The following is a 21,015-nucleotide window of genomic DNA, read 5'->3' on the forward strand; positions in this document are numbered from 1 at the left end:
CGAACCCCAACCTTCAGTAAAAATGTTTGTGATCTCCAGCGGCAAAATCTTAATTATTATACCCCCACGCGCTTAATTGCCAGCGGATTTAAAGCTATAGGTTCTTTAATTTGGAAGTTACTGATAAAAGTCTTCTAAAATCTGTGACCCTGTAATTTAGAATTACACCGCCATTTTTGTTCCAATGTAACCATTACATAATTTCCTACGTGGGCATCTTGTTTTATGCCTTGATATTGAGAACGTCTTCAGGAGTTCAGGTAAAAAAAAGTAATTTTCAATTAGTGTTTTGAGGTGGTCCCTAAATTTTGATTTTGTGCATACATTTCTGTTACGTAGATCACACAAAGAGTCTGAGGCACCAACAAATTTTCCGGTGGAGGTAAAGTAAAATTGACTTTATGAGTTCTTTAGACATTCCCGTGTAATATTACATTTTCAAAAATATTCCAAAACATGCAAATTATGCATTTATGCCCAATAATAAGATCCATCGGTAATTTCCAACAAACTGGAAGAGTGGTAGCTTGTCCGTTGGGATTTGACCACCACCAATATCTCCAGCACCGAATTCCAAAAAGGATTATGGTATTACAAGTTCTGTTTTCGCTTCAATATATTTCATTTTCAAATTAATTTTGTCAGCACTTGATCTATAAAGTACTGTTGGTTTGGATGTCCCTCAGTCCCCTTTGAACACACATAATCATAAAAACCAGTTTTCTTGTTACTGTGATGCAGCAATCCATAAACCAAGCAGGTCAAGGGGAAGTTCTTTCTAGCAAAAATTCTTGCCAACCATTTTTTCATCATCTCCCATGAAAGTTCATGCCCAAAATTTTAAGAAAAAAAAATATCTTAACAGATTGTTGATATTTTGCTCTAAAATATTGCCCAATTGGCTCACCGTAAAATTGCATTTCTTGTATGACAGCTCATTGTTTTAAAAGAGAGTTCTTTGAGATGTCATCACTTTCTTGTGATATGGTTTTGATTGGCAAAAAATCCATTGAGTGGCATTGGGCATCAATTTAAAATCATCATAAGTTTTTCAATTTTTAAGGTACATATGTAATTGAAACATTCTTTTGGTTCCCTAAACTGCAAATAAAACTTTTGTATCCATGGAATTTTTAAATAAATATTCAGTAAGTAGAGTATATGAACATAAAATTTTAGGAATAATTTTACATTAAAGTAGAGGTTTACATATGAATATCATTACAAATTTATTTTTTGAAGTAAAAGAATGTTAAATTTCACATACAAAATATGAATAGTTTTAGCTAAATGAAACATTTTACATAACCAAAATTGGATAGAAAATAACAAAAAAGTTATGAAGTTTTTAAAAATGGGATTCTAATCATGAAATTATCAGTTGTTTATTTAGTTGCCAACCAATTTGACACTTAATGATATGCAAATTAGTGAGTATCACAAATGAGATTGGCAAACTCTCCTAAAGTGGGATAGGCAGTCTCCAAGGACTTACAATTAATATCTAAACATGAACCTGTGGCTAGATATTGGCATTTGCATGATATATATACATTTTGTATGTTCAATATTTGTCATGCTTAAACTATAATAATGGTAGGGTGAAGTGTAATTTTAAAACCATTTTTAAAGTTTTCCTTAGAACAATGCAAGGAAAAACTTTTTAAACCAACAAAGAGAATTTTTTTACCATTTTCATTTTTAAAGGTCATGATATCAGTTTGAGAATTGCATTGTTACATACATGTATATTGATTTAAGACAAAATCAGGGTTCGGTTGTAAATAATGATCTACTGTTTATACACATTGCAATTGTCAGACTTTTTGTAAAGAAATAATCTTAGTTGACTTTGCCATCCTGCCACATGTACTGGTCAAGGAGTAGCAAGTACATTTGTAATTCTTACCAACCGATTTTTCTCCCTGTCCTGCCAAAATTTATCAACGAAATGTCTGATTGCTGATACAATTATTTTCGTTGAGGAATACAATTTTGGTGAGTAGATTGGCGAGTATTGCTGTTGTCTTAAAAACGGTGATAAATTTTCATTATCTTTGCATTTAGACAGACATTTACAACATCTTAATAGTTTTTTACAGTTCATATCTGCAGAAAAGGTGACAACCAGGTACATGTATCTCACATTATTTATGCTTGAAACAGGGTAGAAAACTCACTCAAATTCTAGCCAGTCCTGATTACAATTTTTTCTATATATTTACTATATGGTTATATAAATCTTTGCTAAAATTAGCCAGCCCTGCCATAAAATAGTTAGTCCTGGGCTGGCGGGCAGGCTGCTATTTCTAACTCTGCTGGAAAAATTAATTCCTAAACCTGATGTGTGAGTTTTCATAGAAGACATGCACATAGGTATGTAAACATGTAGATGAAAGGTCATTTACAATGTATATATATCATTATGAAAAGCTAAGAATTGTAACTTAGAAAGCAGTTGTAGAGTAGTGTCTTTTGACATTTTCTGTCTTTTACATGTACATGTACAAATGTACTTGGGCCAAGAAAAAGTATATACATTTACATTGTATCTGTTTTAAGGTTACATTGGATGGAAAACTAGTGCAGGTACATGTAAGTACATGTAGGTAAAGTCATTTTATCTTAATATTATTTTATGTAGACAGTTACAATGTATGGGAGGATATCTTGACTTTAAGTAAGTAGTGTTTCAGTCTTTCCAAAGGTTCAGTTTCTTTTTTCAGGACATTTGGTCCTGTGATGACATACTATTTTCAGGACCGAAACATGTTTTACCGTCCATTTTGACCTGAATCAAGAATGACTAATATTGGAAATTTTCTGGACTTCCGGTATGGCGTTCCAGATTTTTTTTACTGGTGATATCCAACTGTCCAACGGAGCTTCGGAAAAACTGGTATTAAAAAAAAATGGTTAACTGCATTTTATAAACAAAATACAAAGTACAAATGAAATGTGCTAGGGTAGGCAGAAAAAAGGTATACAGTACATTGTAAGGTATACCGGTAAGGTAACTGTAAAATGTGCTAGGGAAGGCAAAAAAAAAAAGGTACATTTATATGGTACATTGTAACTTATAAGGTTACCATAAACAGACAAGTATTTTGTTTTTGGCCTTATACATGTATGAAGCCAAGAGGTATCAATACATGTATGTCAATTGATTATTAATTCAAATTTGTACAGTTAAATGATATGCTATGGTGTATCTCTTACATCTTGTTAACAGAAAAAACTTGCATGTGCTTTATTGTAATTCTCCACATTGATTAGTGAAAAACTTCAGTTCTGTTTTCAATATTTGTTAATTCCATACATTTTTTGTATTTATATTTTCTTTTATAGCTGTTTGGGATTATGGAAACTGAAAAGAAGAGACAAAAAAGACCAACAATTCAATACTACACCATACCAGGTATGTATAAAGAGGTGATGATTTCAAACAGTCTTTGTCAAAAAATTTTACACGAAGCTTAAGCATGTGAAAAAAGGTATTTCATTACTAAAAAAACCAAGTGGCACCACTCATTTTCTTTTTTTTTGGTAAGTGAAGTTCATTGGGCACTTTAAGTATAAAACATTTAACAGGAAAAGTTATGAAGCAGTGTTCGAATCATGCAAATTCGGTAAAATGTGATACATTTACATCCCAAAAAGGCTACACATTTTTATTTTTGTTATTAAGATGCTTTATAGACCTGTCTATATGATGAAATGTATAATGATCTGTTATACATGTACTTTCTTCTATGTGAAATACATGTACATGTATCAGAATGAATCATTTTCATAAAAATACTAATTTTGTATTTACATGTACATGTATCTTAAATTTTTTTTTTTCGTTCTTAATTTCTCCACTTTCAGAAAATTAATTACATTTGTTTAAGCTATCAAATGATTTAAATTAAGCTAGATTGCAGGTGAAATATATTGTGGAATTAAAATCTTTCAGGTCCAGCTCAGGTGGTTTCTTGCTGAGGTCCTTTTTTCCTGGAAAAGTTTTTATAAATAGACTTCCTAGTGGCTTAATTAAGTTGCAGACCATGAATTAAGTACCAGTCCACATAAAATTCAGACACTGCCAATGGTAAAGTGATTCATGGTATAGAAAAACCCACCAAACAAATGATGCTTTTTCAGTCTATATATGCTGTACTTTTGCATATCCATAATTATTTCTGCATTCAGATCTGCACTTTTTAAAAAAATCATACATTCATCTCCTACTTAATCGACCAAATGAAACCAAATCAAGAACAGTAACTCTTGCGAAGTGCCAATTTCATGTACAATCTTTATGATATTTATCTCAAAAGCGCAACAGCAAATGGAAAATTAAGACTGGTAATGTTATCAATAATTCTTATTTTTAAACAAGAAATAAAGCTGAATTCGATGGGTTTCTGACATGCATGAATCGCCTTCTGTCTGATTTTTAGAATTGCTATATTACACATGTAACTCACTACTTATACCAATAAAGATACAAGGGATTGAAATACCAATGGATCCATATGAAATTAAAGCACTGCCCAATTGTAGCGGTGATTCATGGTGCAGAAGAAACAATGTTTATTCAATCTACATAAACTGCATTCCTATGTAACTATAGTCTTCTCAGTGCAGGGTTTGATGTTGAAATTTTGTGTCCCATCAGGCAAGTTGATGAGATATCAACTTGCCCAAATGAAGAATTGGGTCGTCCATTAGCTAATACAACTTGGAAAATACATCAAATTTAGTTGTCCTTCAGGCAAGTGTATTTAACTTCTGCTTGTCTGAATTTTATTTTTTTTTTAATTTACTTGTTCCGGACAATAGGACAATCTTTAACATTAAGCCCCTGTTCCATGTTCATACAAAGTTATGTCTTTAAAAAAATCAATTTTGAAATATATGATGTACTAATAACAAATGAACCTAGTAAGGATATCATATTTAATTTCTTTCGTCACAAACCAATGGAATAAGGCTGCCATATTCATGTACCAGTATTTCTTTTATCTCTATAGCCTCTAGGTCAGAAAAAACAGTTTTACCCCCAAAGGAAGACTTTAGGTCAGATAGAAAAGTTCTACTCCCAAAGGAACTAAATGACAATAGAAGAAACAACAATTCAAACAAAGGCTTAAAAATAGGACTTTCCAATGACAACAACAACAACAATAGTACATGTATCAACAGAAATGTCAGTTACAGTCAACATAACAGTTCTAATAGCTATACTTATATCAGTCAACGTAACAACCAGAATGACTGTAATGTTAGCAGCACTGCCCTAAAGGACATTCAAGTTGTTGTGTACCAAGATGGAAAAGAGGGTAAAGGTTCAGCGACTTGGACAAGAGATTGTTCGACTATTGATGACAAAGGTACATGTAATAGTAACAATAGTACTGTAAAAGTACTATTATTCGTGGGGTATCAATTTTTGTGGTTTTCATGGGTAGGCCAAGCCGCGAAATCTGGTTCCCATCAAAAAGAGATTTCCATTGATGGGGATATTGAAAATCATGAATTCAAGAATCCACGAACTTGTGTTTCTCCCCTAATCCATAAAAATGGGTATCCACTAATTAAGGTACTTTCACAGTATGTTGATTAGAGGTAACTTTTTGGGGAATCCTGTAAGAGGGTTAAACAATACTTTTACACTTATGAATAAGTGTAGGCTATATATTCATAGGAAAATGTAGAAAACATAATTTAAGTGGAAATCAAGGGAACCAGGACTAGAGTTGATAAAATAGAACATATTCCAGGGGTAATGACAAGACAAAGAAAATAGACCCACAAAACAAAGGACTTAACCAACACACACATATATAGAAACAAAAATGAATTATCCTGGACTTCACTAAAAACTCGATTCATGGACCAGGTGCATTGGTAGGGCAAGCTTTCTCACAATTACTGTAAACCTGCTTGTTTTTTGTGTTCAATTTATTTTCACTAATTTTGCGAGTAAGTTAAAGGTCAAGAAAATGAATCGCTGTGAATAAGTCCATTCATTTTGGAATATATGTTGAAACAAAGTGATAGTCACAAAAATGATTATGAATAGTAGTAAATTTGAATTGATATAAAATGTATTCTGAAAACATGAAAATAAGTTTCTACCCATTGAAATGCATGTGACTTTTTAACCAGCAGGTGTTGATTAAATTTCTGCAAGAGTTTTCCTCCAATTTATATTTTCCAAGTTTTCTCCAGATCTCCAGGGAGAACCTGTTCTCCTTAAGCCTATTCTTGATTTAAATTATTTCTCCACTCTCTATGATTGAATTAAGATTTTAACAATCTTCTTGAATATCTTGTTTAACCATCTCCAGTGGAGTAATAAACAATACATTCATGTACATGTAACCATGGCAAGAATATATAGATTTGACGACAGGACCCTTACCCTACCAGTGCACCTGGTCCATGCTTCCAGTTTTTATTGGAGTTTGAGTTGCTCATTTGCTTTTGTTACTTTGTATGTATGATTTTATTTACTTCGTGTTCTTTGTTGTGTATGTCTATTTTCCATGTTTGGTCTTTGTCCCTGGATTACATTCTTTTGATTTCTGCTAGAACCTTGGTTCCCTTGATTACTCCTTAACCATTAATATTAAAATTTTCATTAGCAGATGGATATTAGCATGACAAATATAAATGATTGATTTGTAATGAAAATGTTATTTTTTTTTGAATTATTTATGGAGTGCTGACTTTTTGACGTTAATGATGTCATACTATCAAGCCAGGTTATACGAAATAACCTGGTTTACTCAAAGAGAAACCATCCAATCAGGAAGCTTGTAAAAAAATATTAAATTAATCTGTTAATATTAAAGTGTTTATTAGCAGATGGATATCAGCATGACAATAGATTTTACAACAGGAATGATGAAAAGACTGTTGAAACAAAAATGCAGGAAGGCCGTAGAAAACGCCAATATAGTCCTGTCTGGAAAACAGATATCCAGGAAGACCATGTCCAATGCCAGGACAGTCCAGTAAGAAGGGTTGTTCTGAATAATAACCCACAAATAAATACAGGTATTCTAAAATGTTTTGCTTTCATGAAAAGACCTCAAATTGAGAATGTCCTTAACATGTCAAATTCCTCCACCATTCAAATACTGTGAACATATCAATTTTCTTGGATCTTATTATTGCACATTCTGTCAAGGGAACACATTTGCAGGAATCATCTCTGCACTTCCAAAACACGGTCAGCTTTTCATAGTGTTAAAAATCAAATTTGCTGGTCCTATTTCTCATGCACTTCTGTCCAATACAAAAATAGCGAAAGTTACAACTTTGCGATAATTCAGTGTTCATTTCAGACTGCATCCCTTGAACCATTGGAGCAGATATTTTATGTATGTTGCACAAAAAGTGTGACATTTGGGCCCTGCAGGCACACTGTATTTCCTAGGTTGATCTCTGAATTTCTGGATTTTTTTTTTGTTCCATGTCTGGACGACTTTGTTGTTTAAAGCACCAACAGGCTCGATCGTAACAGAAGAAACAAAAGTTAAACTTTTTCTGGTCATAACAACTGGAAAATGCAGGTGTTGCTGTAGAGGACACGATTGTTTTCTTTGACCCTGCTGATGGCACCCAATAAATGACAAGTGAGCTTATTGACAGAAAACAAACAGAACGGCTGGCTAACCTGAAGAATTACTAGTGAAATAGAAAACTGAATGTTCGTGGGTCTGGGTTGGATATGATAGCGAAAATAACTGAAAAGTGGAGCTGCAACATCAAATTGAATTTGAATCAACAGAATGCCATAATAAATAGGAAACATTTACTGATGTTTTTATTTATTCATTTGTCATGATTTGAGAGAGCGTAATCAAGGGAACCAAGATCCTAGCGGAATATACCTCTCACCAAAATATGAAATTATAAAGTGTATACGAACCTGAGGCTAACTTACAAAAAATGTATTTGTTAGTTGAATATTTCCTGTTATCTAAAGATGACCGTCTATCAAATCGCCATAGTAGCACATTTATTTGAAAATGACCCCCTGTTTTACTGTCAATTTTCTGGAATGAACACTGGATAATTAATATGTTTACACTAATTAATCTTGCTATGTATGATTAGAACTTTTGAGAAGAAGATTTAATTGGAAGATTTTATGGAGCTAGGCCCAATTATTCATAACAACACAGATAGGATTTTTGTCCATCCCTAGACATGATTTTTTCCAGCTTAAATTAAAATTCTCCTTTTTTTTAAATCCATATTTTCCTTTACAAGCTGTTAAAGGTCCCAAAATAAATAGTGTTAAACTGTTCATAAAAGTTGAAAATGGACCTAATCTATACAAAAATGTAAATGAATCTTAATGAACATTAAAAACAACAACCACCACCAGATTACAGGTTCTTGGCTTGAGACAGGCACATAAAGTATGTGGTTGGGTTAAACATGTTTGTGAGTACTCTGGCCTCCCCTTACATGGGATAGTGGTGGTAAAGTACAATAAAACGAGCTATAAAATCTGTTGAATTTGGGTTTAACAAGCTGTACCTTCCTGGAATGATGACTGGAAGTGGTAATTCTTGAATAAAGAATAGGTATATTTATATGTACTATGAAACCTGCTTAAAGCCAACCTCATTTGAACTGAAAGTTTGTTTGGTTAAGACAAGTGTTTGGTGTACACAGGTTAAGGACATATTTAAGGAGGTAGACCTAGGGTAAGGGACATAACTCATGAAATCAGTGATATGTTTGTATCATGTTCAATTTTACCAAGGCCTACCAAGCTTTTATTTGAAACAGAATGAAATCAGTCCAAGCTACTTTGATGCTTACATGAGATTGATGTAAAATTCTGAATACAAACGTTCCAATGATTTGTAAGGGTTGTGTCCCTTACCCTAAGTGTACCTCCTTAAACTAGTATGAATGTCTGGTTTACTAAGGTTTCTGGTTTATCCAGGGTTTAGACAGTCATAGGTTTCAATACTAAAATAAAATTCTCATTCATCTTTCAATTTTTTTTCAGAACCTGTAGATATCAATCCATGCCTTACTCAGAAGCACAGACAGATTAGTGTAGATCTGAGTACGTTGAAAACTGCCGTTCACCGTCATATGAATGCCGAAATTTTAAGCCAGACTCTGCATCATCAGATTAGAATGAACAGATTCTTTTCCCTACATAGACAGACAGACGTTAAGGTTTTGTCCAAAGCTTACAGGAATAAAGGTTTGTTGCTATAAACTTTGTGTTTTGTTTTTTTGTTTTGTTTTGCTTTGAAATCTAAAATATGGATGTCTTTGTAAAGTTTAGGCAAAAGTTAAATTAAAAATCTGAAATTTAGAAAAGGAATGAGGTTCCAGGTTATCAATCGCTCATTTTGACCATATTTTTTTCAAAAAGTAAAATTTTTCTGATAAAATTGGGCAACACTCCCCTGAATCTGCCACTGGAATGAACATTGGGAAGACACTGTACAAAGTTTGAAGTGTAATTTTGGTGCAAATAAAAAAAAATTTTCATTGTTTCATGGTTTCATTTCTTTTGTTTGAGTGCATGTTATCTATTGATGGCATTTGTTTTACAACAAAAAAAAAACCAAAAAAGAAAAAAAACTACAAATATAAATTCCAAGCTACAACTTCTGTACATAGGGAAGAGTAATCAAGGGAACCAAGATTCTAGCAGAACAAATGTTGAAAATAACAGCTTTGAATTAATTATAATTTAGGGCCATGAAAAAGTTTGTTCTGGGGTCAGAATGCCTATGATATTTTGTGGCACCTCCTACACACTAAAATTAAGGTGCAAACATTCGTATTGCGAGAAAAATTCAAATTCAAACAGACTGGTACAATTTGAAATATCCGCCAAGAATCAGATTACTATAAAATTTTTAATGAATTTGTAGGGGTGTAACAGTACATTTTTTTTCTCAAATGATATTTATTGCAATATTGGATGTGCTTGACTGTATGTGTCACAATACATTTAATAGACATGCGTCCTTCATGGGTGTCGCCATGTTTCACAAAACAAAGAAGCTTATGCATAACAGGAAATAAATAGTAAGGATATGATCCATCATTCCATTTGAAATCAAACATTTAAGCAATATTTTTTTTTCTCCGAGTCTGTGAACATACTGTGAACCGAATTGTCAAAAAAAATGCAGTGATTTTGATACATATGGTGAATTGTTTTCCCCTTAGAATATTGATATCCATGGTACATGTATTGTTATTATCGTGCTTGCTTGTTTATTTCATATAATTATCAATCATCATTTTTGTCTTGGTCTATAGAATGTTGTAAAGAAGATTATATAGAGATTCTTAAAATAGTCCTTCGGGGAATATTATCAGGTCAGAATAGCCGTCTCAGTGCAGAGTTCTGCTGTGATCTTATCAAGGTATGGCAAAATATCAATTATTGTTTTAAGTTTCAGAATGTAACTTGCACCAATGATTTTGTGTTATTCCATAAATTTGAGATAACTTGTATACTTGGTAGCATAGCAAAATGTAGTATTTTCGTTCAAAGGATTGCTTTTTAATCTGTGTTCATCACTGATTAACTTGTTTCACTAAATTATACTTTTAAGTGTAAATGTTTGTAGGAATCGGGCAAAATGGGAAAAATCAGAAACATGCATGTCAGAACCCCACTGATCTGACAATGTAATATCACTCATGGATACTTTCTCTATTTGAAAAAACCATTATTTGATCTCTGCATCACTGGCTTAACTCGTAATTTTTTCAATAGAATGTTAGAAAAATTAGGTTTTTGATTGAATTGTCTGCCCTTGAAATGTTCATTTTCAGTGCATTTCAATGAAATTGTAACTCGATGGTCCAGAATGATACAGAAAATCTAGTTTTTTTTCCTTGATTCTAATGGTACATAGATTACATTGTCAAAATGATGTTTTTTTTTATTCCATGTTTCACTTACCACCTGACTCTTACAGGGACTAATACTTAGATTTTCATTTGTTTACTTTCTTTGATATAAAGGCCAGTCCATGTAACATCATATGGACCAGTAGGAAATTTATGGACTCCCTTGTTTTCAAATTAAGAATGTGACATCACAATGTAAGATGTTGTGTATGCTTTCTCATTTCTTCCACATTAATGATCTTAGGTAAACTATATACATATAAAAAGTATAATGTAGCAAATAGTTAGAGTTCTTTCGGTTCAAATTGCAGTATATGGACTGATTGGTCCATATATTGACATATGACCTTCAGAATCATGATCTGTTTGCTAAAAAAATGCACAACATTCTTTGGGTCTTAGGAGTGCACAAAATATAAGAATTATTTAAAAAAAAAAAAACACTTTGAGACAAAAATCAAGAAAATTCTAGTGATTTTATTCAACTGGTAAAATAGAATTATTGGTTTTTATTGGATTTAATGATAGGTTTTGATATACAAGGACTAATATAAAGTTCTTCTGAAACACTCATGTAATTATGTTCACATAAATTTAACATGGAATTTATATGATTTTCATGCGAAAATTTCACATGAAATTCATATGAAGGCCTGATTCTTATGAGTTTCTCTTGAACTTTGACACAAAGTTTATTTGCTAGATTACGCTGAAAATCACGTGAAAATGTTAACCTATGTAGGAATAAGTGGTATAGAGAAAAAAAATGTAAAGCCTTTATCTAGGCCCAGTGCAAAAAACTTGAAAAATTTATTTTCTGAGAAAATTCTTAATTGTTTGTGATGGCCTTTATTTTAGAGATTTTTGAAGTTACCATGGAAGTAGAGAATATATTCAGACTAAAGTATTTTTTCACTTTTGTGGCGCTGGGACCAGATTCTGAAGTAATTTTTAATTATAAGAAAACATTTTGCCTTTTCAGAAAGACGTTTACAGGGACAAAGGAGATAAACTGTGCATAGTGACATTTTTAACTGCCATTGAAGATCTTGTTATGGACCACGAAGCACCTTGTCTAAATCAAGACATCTGGAAGAAATTTGTGATCTTCCTAGCTGAACTTTACTTCCTGTTGGAAGAAACTGTTCATATTTGTTCCCGGTATCTATTACCTCTGATTTCTTATTCTCTTAATATTATGAGATGTTCTGTTAAGTGCAAGTAGGCATTCATGTTCAATAGCCGAGCCTCCGTTTCATAAAATATTCAAATTGTGTTGAACATTTTTCTATATCCTTAAATTTTTCTGAAGTCCTCAATTTTACCAACTTAGATGTAAATAGTCATACTTTTAGATGAGGAAGTATTTGAGAATACTGTAAACCAATATATTTCGCGGTAACAGTGAAACCTACTTGAATCAAGCCCTAAATAAAAAAAAAATATGTCTAAACCGGACACTGAAAGTTCCTTTATATCAATGTAAAAATGTATTTTGAAAATTGGTAAACCATACACCTGTCTAAATGAATCAATTTCAGAGTCCAAAAGAAGTTCGGTTGAAATAGTTTTCTCTGTACTTATTTACATAATTGTGGATGTCAACCAAGCTACTGTTTAAGTAGCTGTCTTTGTAAGACAAATTCTGTAATATATGATACACCTTGTTTGTAGGTTGTTTTTGTGGATCTGTATGATAAAATGTTATCATTCACTCCAATCTGTCTGCTCATAGGAGATAATCTGCATTGAAAATCTAACAGTTTCTATTGTAATTTAGTGACATCTACAGAGTTGTCTTCCTTAATTTTGAATTAAGTACATTCTGTATAATTTTTAACTCCTAAGAACACAGATTATATGAAAAGTCACATATTAATCTCTGTTTACTATAACATTTTAAACAAAATATCAAAAATAAAAATATGTAGGCTTTCCTACCATATATCACATTTTGCATGATTCTTAGCTAGAGTGCTACTTAATTTCACTTTTAACAAGGATTCATTCTGTTATTTAGGGCATAGTGATTCATCATCATGTTTTTTTTTTGCTAGGGAAACTAGTGAAAATAAGAATACAGTACTTAATTTTGTATTTTTTATTTAGCTAGTCGTAAGACATTGGAAGGCGACATTTTCTCTCTGTTTTACTACATGCCATGCTGCCATCAAGTAGAATAATTTTTTATAAGTACACAGTCATAATTTTCTCTAGTCATCTTCGAAGGGAGTTCAAAACCATGATAGTACAGTAAAGGTAGTCAGTTCATTCATATACCCTCTTGCATTAAGGGGTGAGATTCATTCATATATCCTCCCACATTAAGGGGGAGATTCATTCATATACCCTCCCACATTAAGGGGGTGGGAGATTCATTCATATACCCTCCCACATTAGAGGGAGGGGGGTAGGTGATTCCTGTAAAATTCAATGTAAATTTTAGTATCTACCACATAAAATGTTAAATTTATGGGAGTTTTTTTTTTTGGTTAGAGTTACTATATTTTCTGTGAAAATACTAAATAATAAATTTTTTGCATAACAGACATGATTTTTTTTTCGCTTTTTAGTGGAATTCCTCCATTTTAAATCCTAATTTTACCATTATGATGCTTTCTTTTTCCTGTATATTTACTTTCAATCTTGCCAATTTTTGCTTTGTTTGTAGACTTTTTAAAAAGTAATCAAGGGAACCAAGTTTATAGCGGTAATCAAAAGAATGTAATCCAGGGACGAAGACCAGACATGAAAACCGACATACACAACAAAGATCATAAAGTAACTAAAATCATACATATAAAGTAACAAAAGCAAATGAGCAACTCAGACTCCACTAAAAACTGGGAGCATGGACCAGGTACACCGGTATGGTAAGCATCCTCTGCTTTTCATAAAATCATTGGCATAAATAATTTGCTTTTCCAAAAAATATTCTACATGAGACAGTGTCAATTGGAAAGAATCTCCCTCATTAAATGTTCCACAGGTTGTCATGTATGTTCAGTAAGTTTGGCAATTATTGTGCTTTTCACAAAAAAAGGAAATTGGAATAGTTGTAATATCTGGAGAAATCTTTTTCTCATATTTAAGATTTATTAATGGCATAATTTATTTTGTAATTTTGTGGGTCTCAGAGAGAGACCTCACCCTTGTCTTTTTTTAAGAAAAAGAATAAAAAGAATGCACCTCCTCTTATAATTGTTTATATACATGTATAAACAGTAGAAAAAAACAGCCTCAGTACTTTCAGGGGGTGGTTAATAGGAACTTCTCCCTCCCTCAATCGATTTCATGACAATTGGTCTGAGATCCGATATTAACTTTAAATGGCCTTAAAATGGTTATTTTAAATATATAGAAAAAATATGTAGAAATTGGTAAAAAAAATCCATCTCCACGACAAGTAACACTATAAGGAATTATAGCAATGTTTTATGGTTGTGGAAAATAAAAATTTTGACAGTCAAAATATTCACATAACAATAATTTTGACAGTTATAAAAATTTTGTGAAAATTTAGTCACAGTTAGTTTTGGAAAAATCAAAATTGCAATACTGTGTGTTGTAAATAATTCTGAATTATTGTAATAATGTGAATATTATCAGTCTATAATTTGCAGGAATGTATTGTGCAATCTTACATGCCTGCCAGCATTTGAAAATGTCTATGGGGATTTTATGCATGAAATAGACCATAGCACCTAAGAAAACCTTTAAGGGGCCTTCATATTCATCAGTGTTGTTTTCTGGCTGTTTTATGACAACACAAATCTAATGCGCTACTTATCAGAATGTTTGGTTTTAAATTGTGGTCAATATTCCTTTTTGAAAATTTAAGTAGTAATCTTTGTAAGAATTGTGCAAGTTTTGTAAAATGTGATGCACCCCAAAAACGGCCACATTTATTTTTTATTATGTCGTTTTATAGGTCTATATGATAAAGTGTATAATTATTCATTCAAATCTATCTGCTTTTAGGAGATAATCCACATTTAAAATAATCCAACAATTTCTATTGTATTTTACTGTCATTTACAGAGGTATGTCCCTTAATTTTGAATTATACAGTGTATTATATATAATTATGAACTTGTTATCTCTTATGAACACAGGTTCTATGAAAATCCAAGGGTAATTTTATGTTTACTTAAGTAATATCAAATAATATCATAAATAAAAATATGTAGGCATTTTGCATGATTCTTAGCTGGAGTGCTACTTAAGTTTTGGGGCTGTCATGGGGAAAATCTTCCACAAATAGTGACACTTGGCAGGTATGATCTGAACAAGCTGAATTAATGAATATATAGATGAGAAACTTAGTGAATTATACTGTAAAACATGTGATCATGTTTTATTTTTTGTTGTTGAAATATTCTTTTTAACCCTTAACTGTTCAGAGAGGTAAATTTTACAAATGTAAGTTTACAAGTTTTGAGGACAAATGGTTCAAATTTATATCTATATCTTTCTTTCTTTCTTATTTCTAAAAGTTACAAGATTAGAATTATATATCATGTCTTCATAAATAATGTAAAGATTCTGTTTAATTTTGTATAATTAGGTGTTCAAATACAGGTTTTGAAATATTTGGTCATCATCTTTAAATTGTTTAAAATAAAAACTTATTCATGTCAATTTTTTCATTCAGAAGACTCTGCACAGGCAAGCAGAGATCTTCACACAAAGTTTTCATGAATTTAACCTGAGATTTCTGTGTTTTTTTTTTACATAAACTTCACTTCACATGAATTTCATATGTTACCAGTAATTTCTTATGACATTCATTTCAAAATACGTAAAACACCGAGGCTTCATTCCTTGCATTGCACATGGTAGAACTTCTCTGTGATGGATTTGGCTTCCTCTTTCGATAGATTTGGTTATGAGTTCTTCTTGTATACTACTATATTCATTACTATCTTCCTACATATTTGATTTTAATGCTGCTGATTAGAGGTTTCTCCTTGAAACATGAGTACAGCATATCGAAATTTACAATATATAAAACTGGTATTTTTTGTATTTGAAAACTTGATTCACTTGAATTTCACATTAACACTTATCATAAAATTATGTATTCAATTTAGCTGAAATACATAAACAGTCATGTTCAATTATTGAGCCTATGTATTATATTATTTTTTATAGACAGGGACCAAATTACGACATTAATTGGTGGTGGATTGGGGGGTTCCAAAGTTTTGAACCTCTGTTTTGTTTGCATGCAAAATTTGGCTAAAAGCCGGTATATAAGAGTTATATGATGGTGTATTTGTTGTGTTTCACCATTTTTGTTCTTTTTTTCTTTTTTTTTCTTAAACCCCTTTGAAAAATTTATTGATCCACCTGTTAAGTCTCAGTCCCTGGAAGAATCAGGCAATAAGGTGAAACATGGTATAAAAAAAAACCCATCACTTTGATAGTGTAATTTTGACTTTTTGCACAATCAGAATCAAGGAAAACAGACAAGGTTTTCCATATCATGCTGGACCATTGACTTGCAATTTCATTGAAATAAACTGAAAATTAAACATTTCAAGGGCAGATAACTCTGTCAAAACCCTAATTTTTCTAAGATTCTATTAAAAAAATTCTGAGCAAATCAAATGACGTAGAGATCAAATATTGGTCTTCTCAAAAAGCATCCCTGAGTGAAATTATACTGTTAGATGAGGGGGTTTTTGATGTGCATGTTTCTGATTTTTCCCAATTTGCCTGATTCTTATAAAGACTGACACTTAAGTATTATATCATTATTGTTGTATAGTTATTATGTTTGTAAATAATGTTAAAAGTTCTACAGTTGTTTTATTAAAGACAATTTATAAAACTTTAATTTTTTTTATTCACATCCAAAAAGCTGTTTATAAAATGTGATGGCAGAATTGTAGTTTTAGTCATTGGTATGAACTTTTGTTGGTCATAGATGTTTGGTTTCTTGATATGGCCTTGAATATTAGGAAATGAATCTAGATGAAACTTGAACACAAAATGGACAATTTTAACTTACTAGGACCAATGGTCCATGTGAGCTCTCACCATCACTTGACATCTGTCATCGTTGTTGTCTGTTAACAATTTTTTTAAAAATCCTTTCTTCTGAAACTACAGAGTGGAATTATATGAAACTTTGCACAGATGTTCCTTCGGGTACTATGTACAAAAATTGTGTTTAGATTCTGATCAAAAAGCATGGACACCATTGCTCTTTTTAAACCACAGGGGGCAAGTTATCAATTTCTACATGTATCAAAAAACTGGAATAGTTATTTGAAAATAAATGGTGACTTTCCTTCTTCAGCATGAAGAGCTTTACTATAGTATCCATTGGGTCAAAGGTTAGGGACAACTCTTTGTTAGAGTTATCGCCCTTGAAAGGTGAAAAAGGAGTTTTTGCAGTCTTCAGCCAATATCTTGACAATTATAAAAGATGGGAAAAACTTTCATTTGCTAAAATGATCCTTATAAGACCTACAAAAGTCTCCATTGGCTTGAAGTTGTAGATGACTCCTTGTTAGAGTTATGGCCCTTGAAATGTCAAAAATGACAGTTTTTGCAGTTTTCAGCTGAACAGACAGAAAAAGTTTTAAATTGATGAAATGAAATTTACAAAAGTCTCCCTTTGGGTCAAAAATGTCAAACAACTCCTTGTAAGAGTTATTGCCCTTGAAATGCAAAAACGCCGTTTTCTGCAGTTGACTGTGAAAACTATAGTAGATAAAAAAGAACAAAACACTTACAATCAATGAAATAATCTTTATGGTAAAGCGTCTGGGTCGAAGTTGTCTGACTTCCCGGTGTCAGAGTTCGTTCCATTCAAAGCTTAAAGTGGCATTTTTGCAGATTTAGCCTTTTTCTTAAAAACTACAGTGGATCATCAGACTCCTTTTTGGGTTTTTGATCCAGCCATCACCGGATCTTCCCTACTATTTCTGAACTATACAAAAATATAGTCCAAATGTAATTTCTTTTTGTGTCATTCAATACCTCTTATATTACCAGTAAATATGGTTTCTTGCAATTATTCAATTCAATAATATTTTATCATTTCTTCAAATAAAGTAAACATCTTTTCTTCATATTAATTTAAGATTTGAGGGACTCCTTTTCGCCTTTTGCTATTTAGTAATAAATTTGCATTCAGGAAATTTAGTTCTTGCAGTAATGTGTCAAGTAGCATAAAATGTATTAAGCATGTACCATTTAACATACTTATCAGTCGAATTCTCCACCCGATCATTAATATATTACCATTGATAAACAGGAATCGAAGAGCAGTGATTTTACCCAAGTAAAATTGGCAGAAAGTTAAAAATTATGAAAGTGTCTTTTTTTTTTAAAAGCTTGTGTTTATCAAGGAAATTGTTTTCTTAAGCTGAAATTCGTTTTATTTGAGTATTATTAAAGTGTAGTATAAATACTCTTTAAATAATTTTTTTTAATGTAAATGGACAAAAACTTTTGGAAAGGTTTATTTTTTTTGGGGAAAAGGTGAAATGAAACAAAATTTGTAAATGTGTGTGAATTTGGATCTGTAGTATGTATTGACACTCAGTTCATACATATTAGGTAAAACAGTATTATTAATATGTTAAAAGCAAATTTAAGATCACATTTTTATTTTACATCATGTAATCTTTGAAATTTTGTTCATACAACAAATTTCACAAGAGTCAAAAACCTGCAGTGCTAACCGCACTTTGATTAGAGTTATTGCCCTTGAAGGTCAAAAATTGAACCAGGTGAGTGATTCAGGCTCATGGGAGCCTCTTGTTTCTATTGGACTCCTTATAAATTTCAATCAGATTTCCGATATCTCTTACGGTTTTTGAGTTATAATGGGCGAAAAGCCACACCCCAAATATCGAGATTTAAAAAAAAAAATTGGTACGATTAAAAAAAAATTAATTGAATTTCTAATTTTGTGCTATATAGTGTCTAAACCAGTTGTTTCTCTCCATAATGAACTGTAAGTCTCAATGCTTAAGTGTGTCAAAAAACTAATACTCTCTCCACATTTGCTCAAAGTGAACAGACTTCGACATGCTGCGGTCGTATAACGCTGCGCTCCGCAAAGATCTTTATTTATGTCTAATTGCGAATTAAATACTACTTCAGCTTGACAAAACTGCTTTCTTACAATTTACTTTGTGAATTCAAAAATAATGTAAATATTACAAATTTCGACATGTTATCCGCGTGTTTCAAGGGCAACCACTAATCAGAAACATTTAAAGAAAATGCGTATGAATTTCAAGATTCAAAAGTAAATTGTTTTAAAACAAGAACTACTTCCCCCCCCCCACAACTTCAGCACTGATAAGTTCTACCAGAGTATGTCAAAGGAGCTACAGTGTTGTAGATATGATGTTTCATACAAGGAACGAAGTCTCAGTGTTCCGGGGGCAAATTTTGGTAAACAACATATATTACATTACATGCATATAATTCTGACTATTAAGTTACTAACCTAATTGTCAGAATGTATGAAATCAGGCTTTGATCTCAAGGCCAAGATATTTAATTATTATTTTTATTTGATTTTGAAACCACTGGGGCGATGTCACTGTTGGTGGACTATAGCCCCCTGAGAGCATTCACTAACCGTTAGTGAATACTCTCAGGGGCCTAGTCTTCTCGTTAAAACAGGAAGTGAAACCAATATATAGAGCAAGTACATATTTTGAGAAAACTTTCTTTTTAAATATGCTTAATTACTAAGGGCAAAGAAAAAAAAGATTTACTTAAAAGGAGTCTAAAAAAAGAAAAAAACAAACAATCAAAAAACCCCCCCCCCCAAAAAAAAAAAAAAAAAAAAACCCAAAAAAACAAAAACAAAAACGAAAAACAAAAACAAACAAAAACAAAAACAAAAACAAAATACCCCGGAAAAAATTGAAAAAAATAATAAAAACAAAACAAAAACACACACACACTCACCCAATTGACCCATTTATTTCAAGAACAGTGGCAGACCACAAAACCAATCTTAGTTTGTTATTCAGTTGTTGCACTCCGAGAGAAGAGTTATAGAGCGTATGTAATAGGCACTTGCAAGAATTTTCGTTTTTGACTTGGTTTGATTTTAGTGATAGAGGTATGCATGTATTTTTCAAATATAGAAAGAACTATCGTTACGTAAAATATATATCATATATAGGCCGAAACAAATGTTGGTTCGCTGGGTTTTTCCTTGCTATGATTCTAATCTACCACAAATAATCTGGTTCTAAAAATAATCTTTATAACAAGTAAAACGGACGACTTGATCTTGTTTTTCACATTCGTTACCTGATAACCTATAACAATAGTTTAATTTTAGACGTAAAAATTTTGTCCATAACCTCATAGACCAAATTTTGTAATGTGACTATGACGTCATCAACCTTTTTTAATGAAATACTCGTTGAATTTTTATACTTAAATTAACTTATAAAGAATGACTATTTTTTCGGTCTATTTGAAATAACCGCAATGACCATGGTGCACACATTTGAAATTACCTGATACGCAGATTATTTAGTGTGAACCACCTGATTGAGGTTATTTCTTCATAGACCGAAAAATATAACAATAATTCCTTAAATATTGTGGAAATTAAATGCATCATTACATTGTACTTGACGTTAATTTTGTTAAAATATTATTTATTATTGTATGCCAAAAGGACACTTTATGTTAAAATACCAACATTTATATTTACGAAAGACATTTTCAAATCTTGCAGTACACATTTAAATGCACGCAATGCCTTCCATAATTTGGCATCATATCGATATAAAACTGTCTCAGACTCATCGAACCTTAACTATGAGTCAATGGCATGAGATGTAGTATATTGTTTTAATATCGAAAAAGGTACGACGAGCTATGCACCTGGTACCCTTGATCGCGTAAGATACTGAAAGCATCTCTGAAATCCATATTTAGCGCGAAATATCCTCAATTGCAAGCTGATCATTTTATCTCTCACTGACCGCCTTCATTACGTGCGTTAGGACAGACAAACCACAGGAGCTTGCTCAAACTATCAAATATGCAGCCCGACTAGTATTGAACACGAAAAGGGTGATACCAGATATTGGGATGTCTCGTTTTAACTCT

At 31.9% G+C, this 21,015-nt stretch overlaps 1 protein-coding gene across 7 annotated transcripts; it reads left to right on the plus strand.

Annotated features, from left to right (window-relative positions):
- Positions 1-332: 332 nt before the first annotated feature.
- Positions 333-16,741, plus strand: LOC148620211 (uncharacterized). 7 transcript variants are annotated; one of them, XM_088580902.1, is made up of 8 exons: positions 333-382; positions 2,563-2,595; positions 3,349-3,418; positions 5,019-5,378; positions 6,856-7,050; positions 9,026-9,229; positions 10,306-10,412; positions 11,888-16,741. In XM_088580902.1, exons 3-8 carry the CDS (start codon positions 3,361-3,363, stop codon positions 12,128-12,130), a joined length of 1,167 nt encoding a protein of 388 aa, XP_088437028.1. In that variant the 5' UTR covers positions 333-382; positions 2,563-2,595; positions 3,349-3,360; the 3' UTR covers positions 12,131-16,741. The 7 variants fall into 7 exon arrangements, with proteins under 7 accessions (XP_088437028.1, XP_088437031.1, XP_088437034.1 ...); XM_088580906.1 differs by having other exon boundaries at positions 342-382; positions 2,563-2,589; XM_088580900.1 differs by lacking the exon at positions 2,563-2,595 and adding an exon at positions 2,727-2,899 and having other exon boundaries at positions 361-382.
- The last annotated feature ends 4,274 nt before the right edge of the window (positions 16,742-21,015 follow it).

This window comes from Perna viridis, chromosome 4 (genome assembly GCF_037379345.1).
Source record: "Perna viridis isolate PV_CMFRI_1.1 ecotype Kerala chromosome 4, ASM3737934v1, whole genome shotgun sequence".
NCBI classification, from domain to species: Eukaryota; Metazoa; Mollusca; class Bivalvia; order Mytilida; family Mytilidae; genus Perna; species Perna viridis.

What these genes read in the sequence shown, in the direction of transcription:
- LOC148620211 (XM_088580900.1), top strand. Translation starts at nt 2,837, where the DNA reads ATGGCGTTCCAGATTTTTTTTACTGGTGATATCCAACTGTCCAACGGA. An exon ending in ACGGAGCTTCGGAAAAACTG is followed by an intron (nt 2,900 to 3,348) that starts GTATTAAAAAAA and finishes TTTCTTTTATAG; the next exon opens with CTGTTTGGGATTATGGAAAC. An exon ending in CAAAGCTTACAGGAATAAAG is followed by an intron (nt 9,230 to 10,305) that starts GTTTGTTGCTAT and finishes CTTGGTCTATAG; the next exon opens with AATGTTGTAAAGAAGATTAT.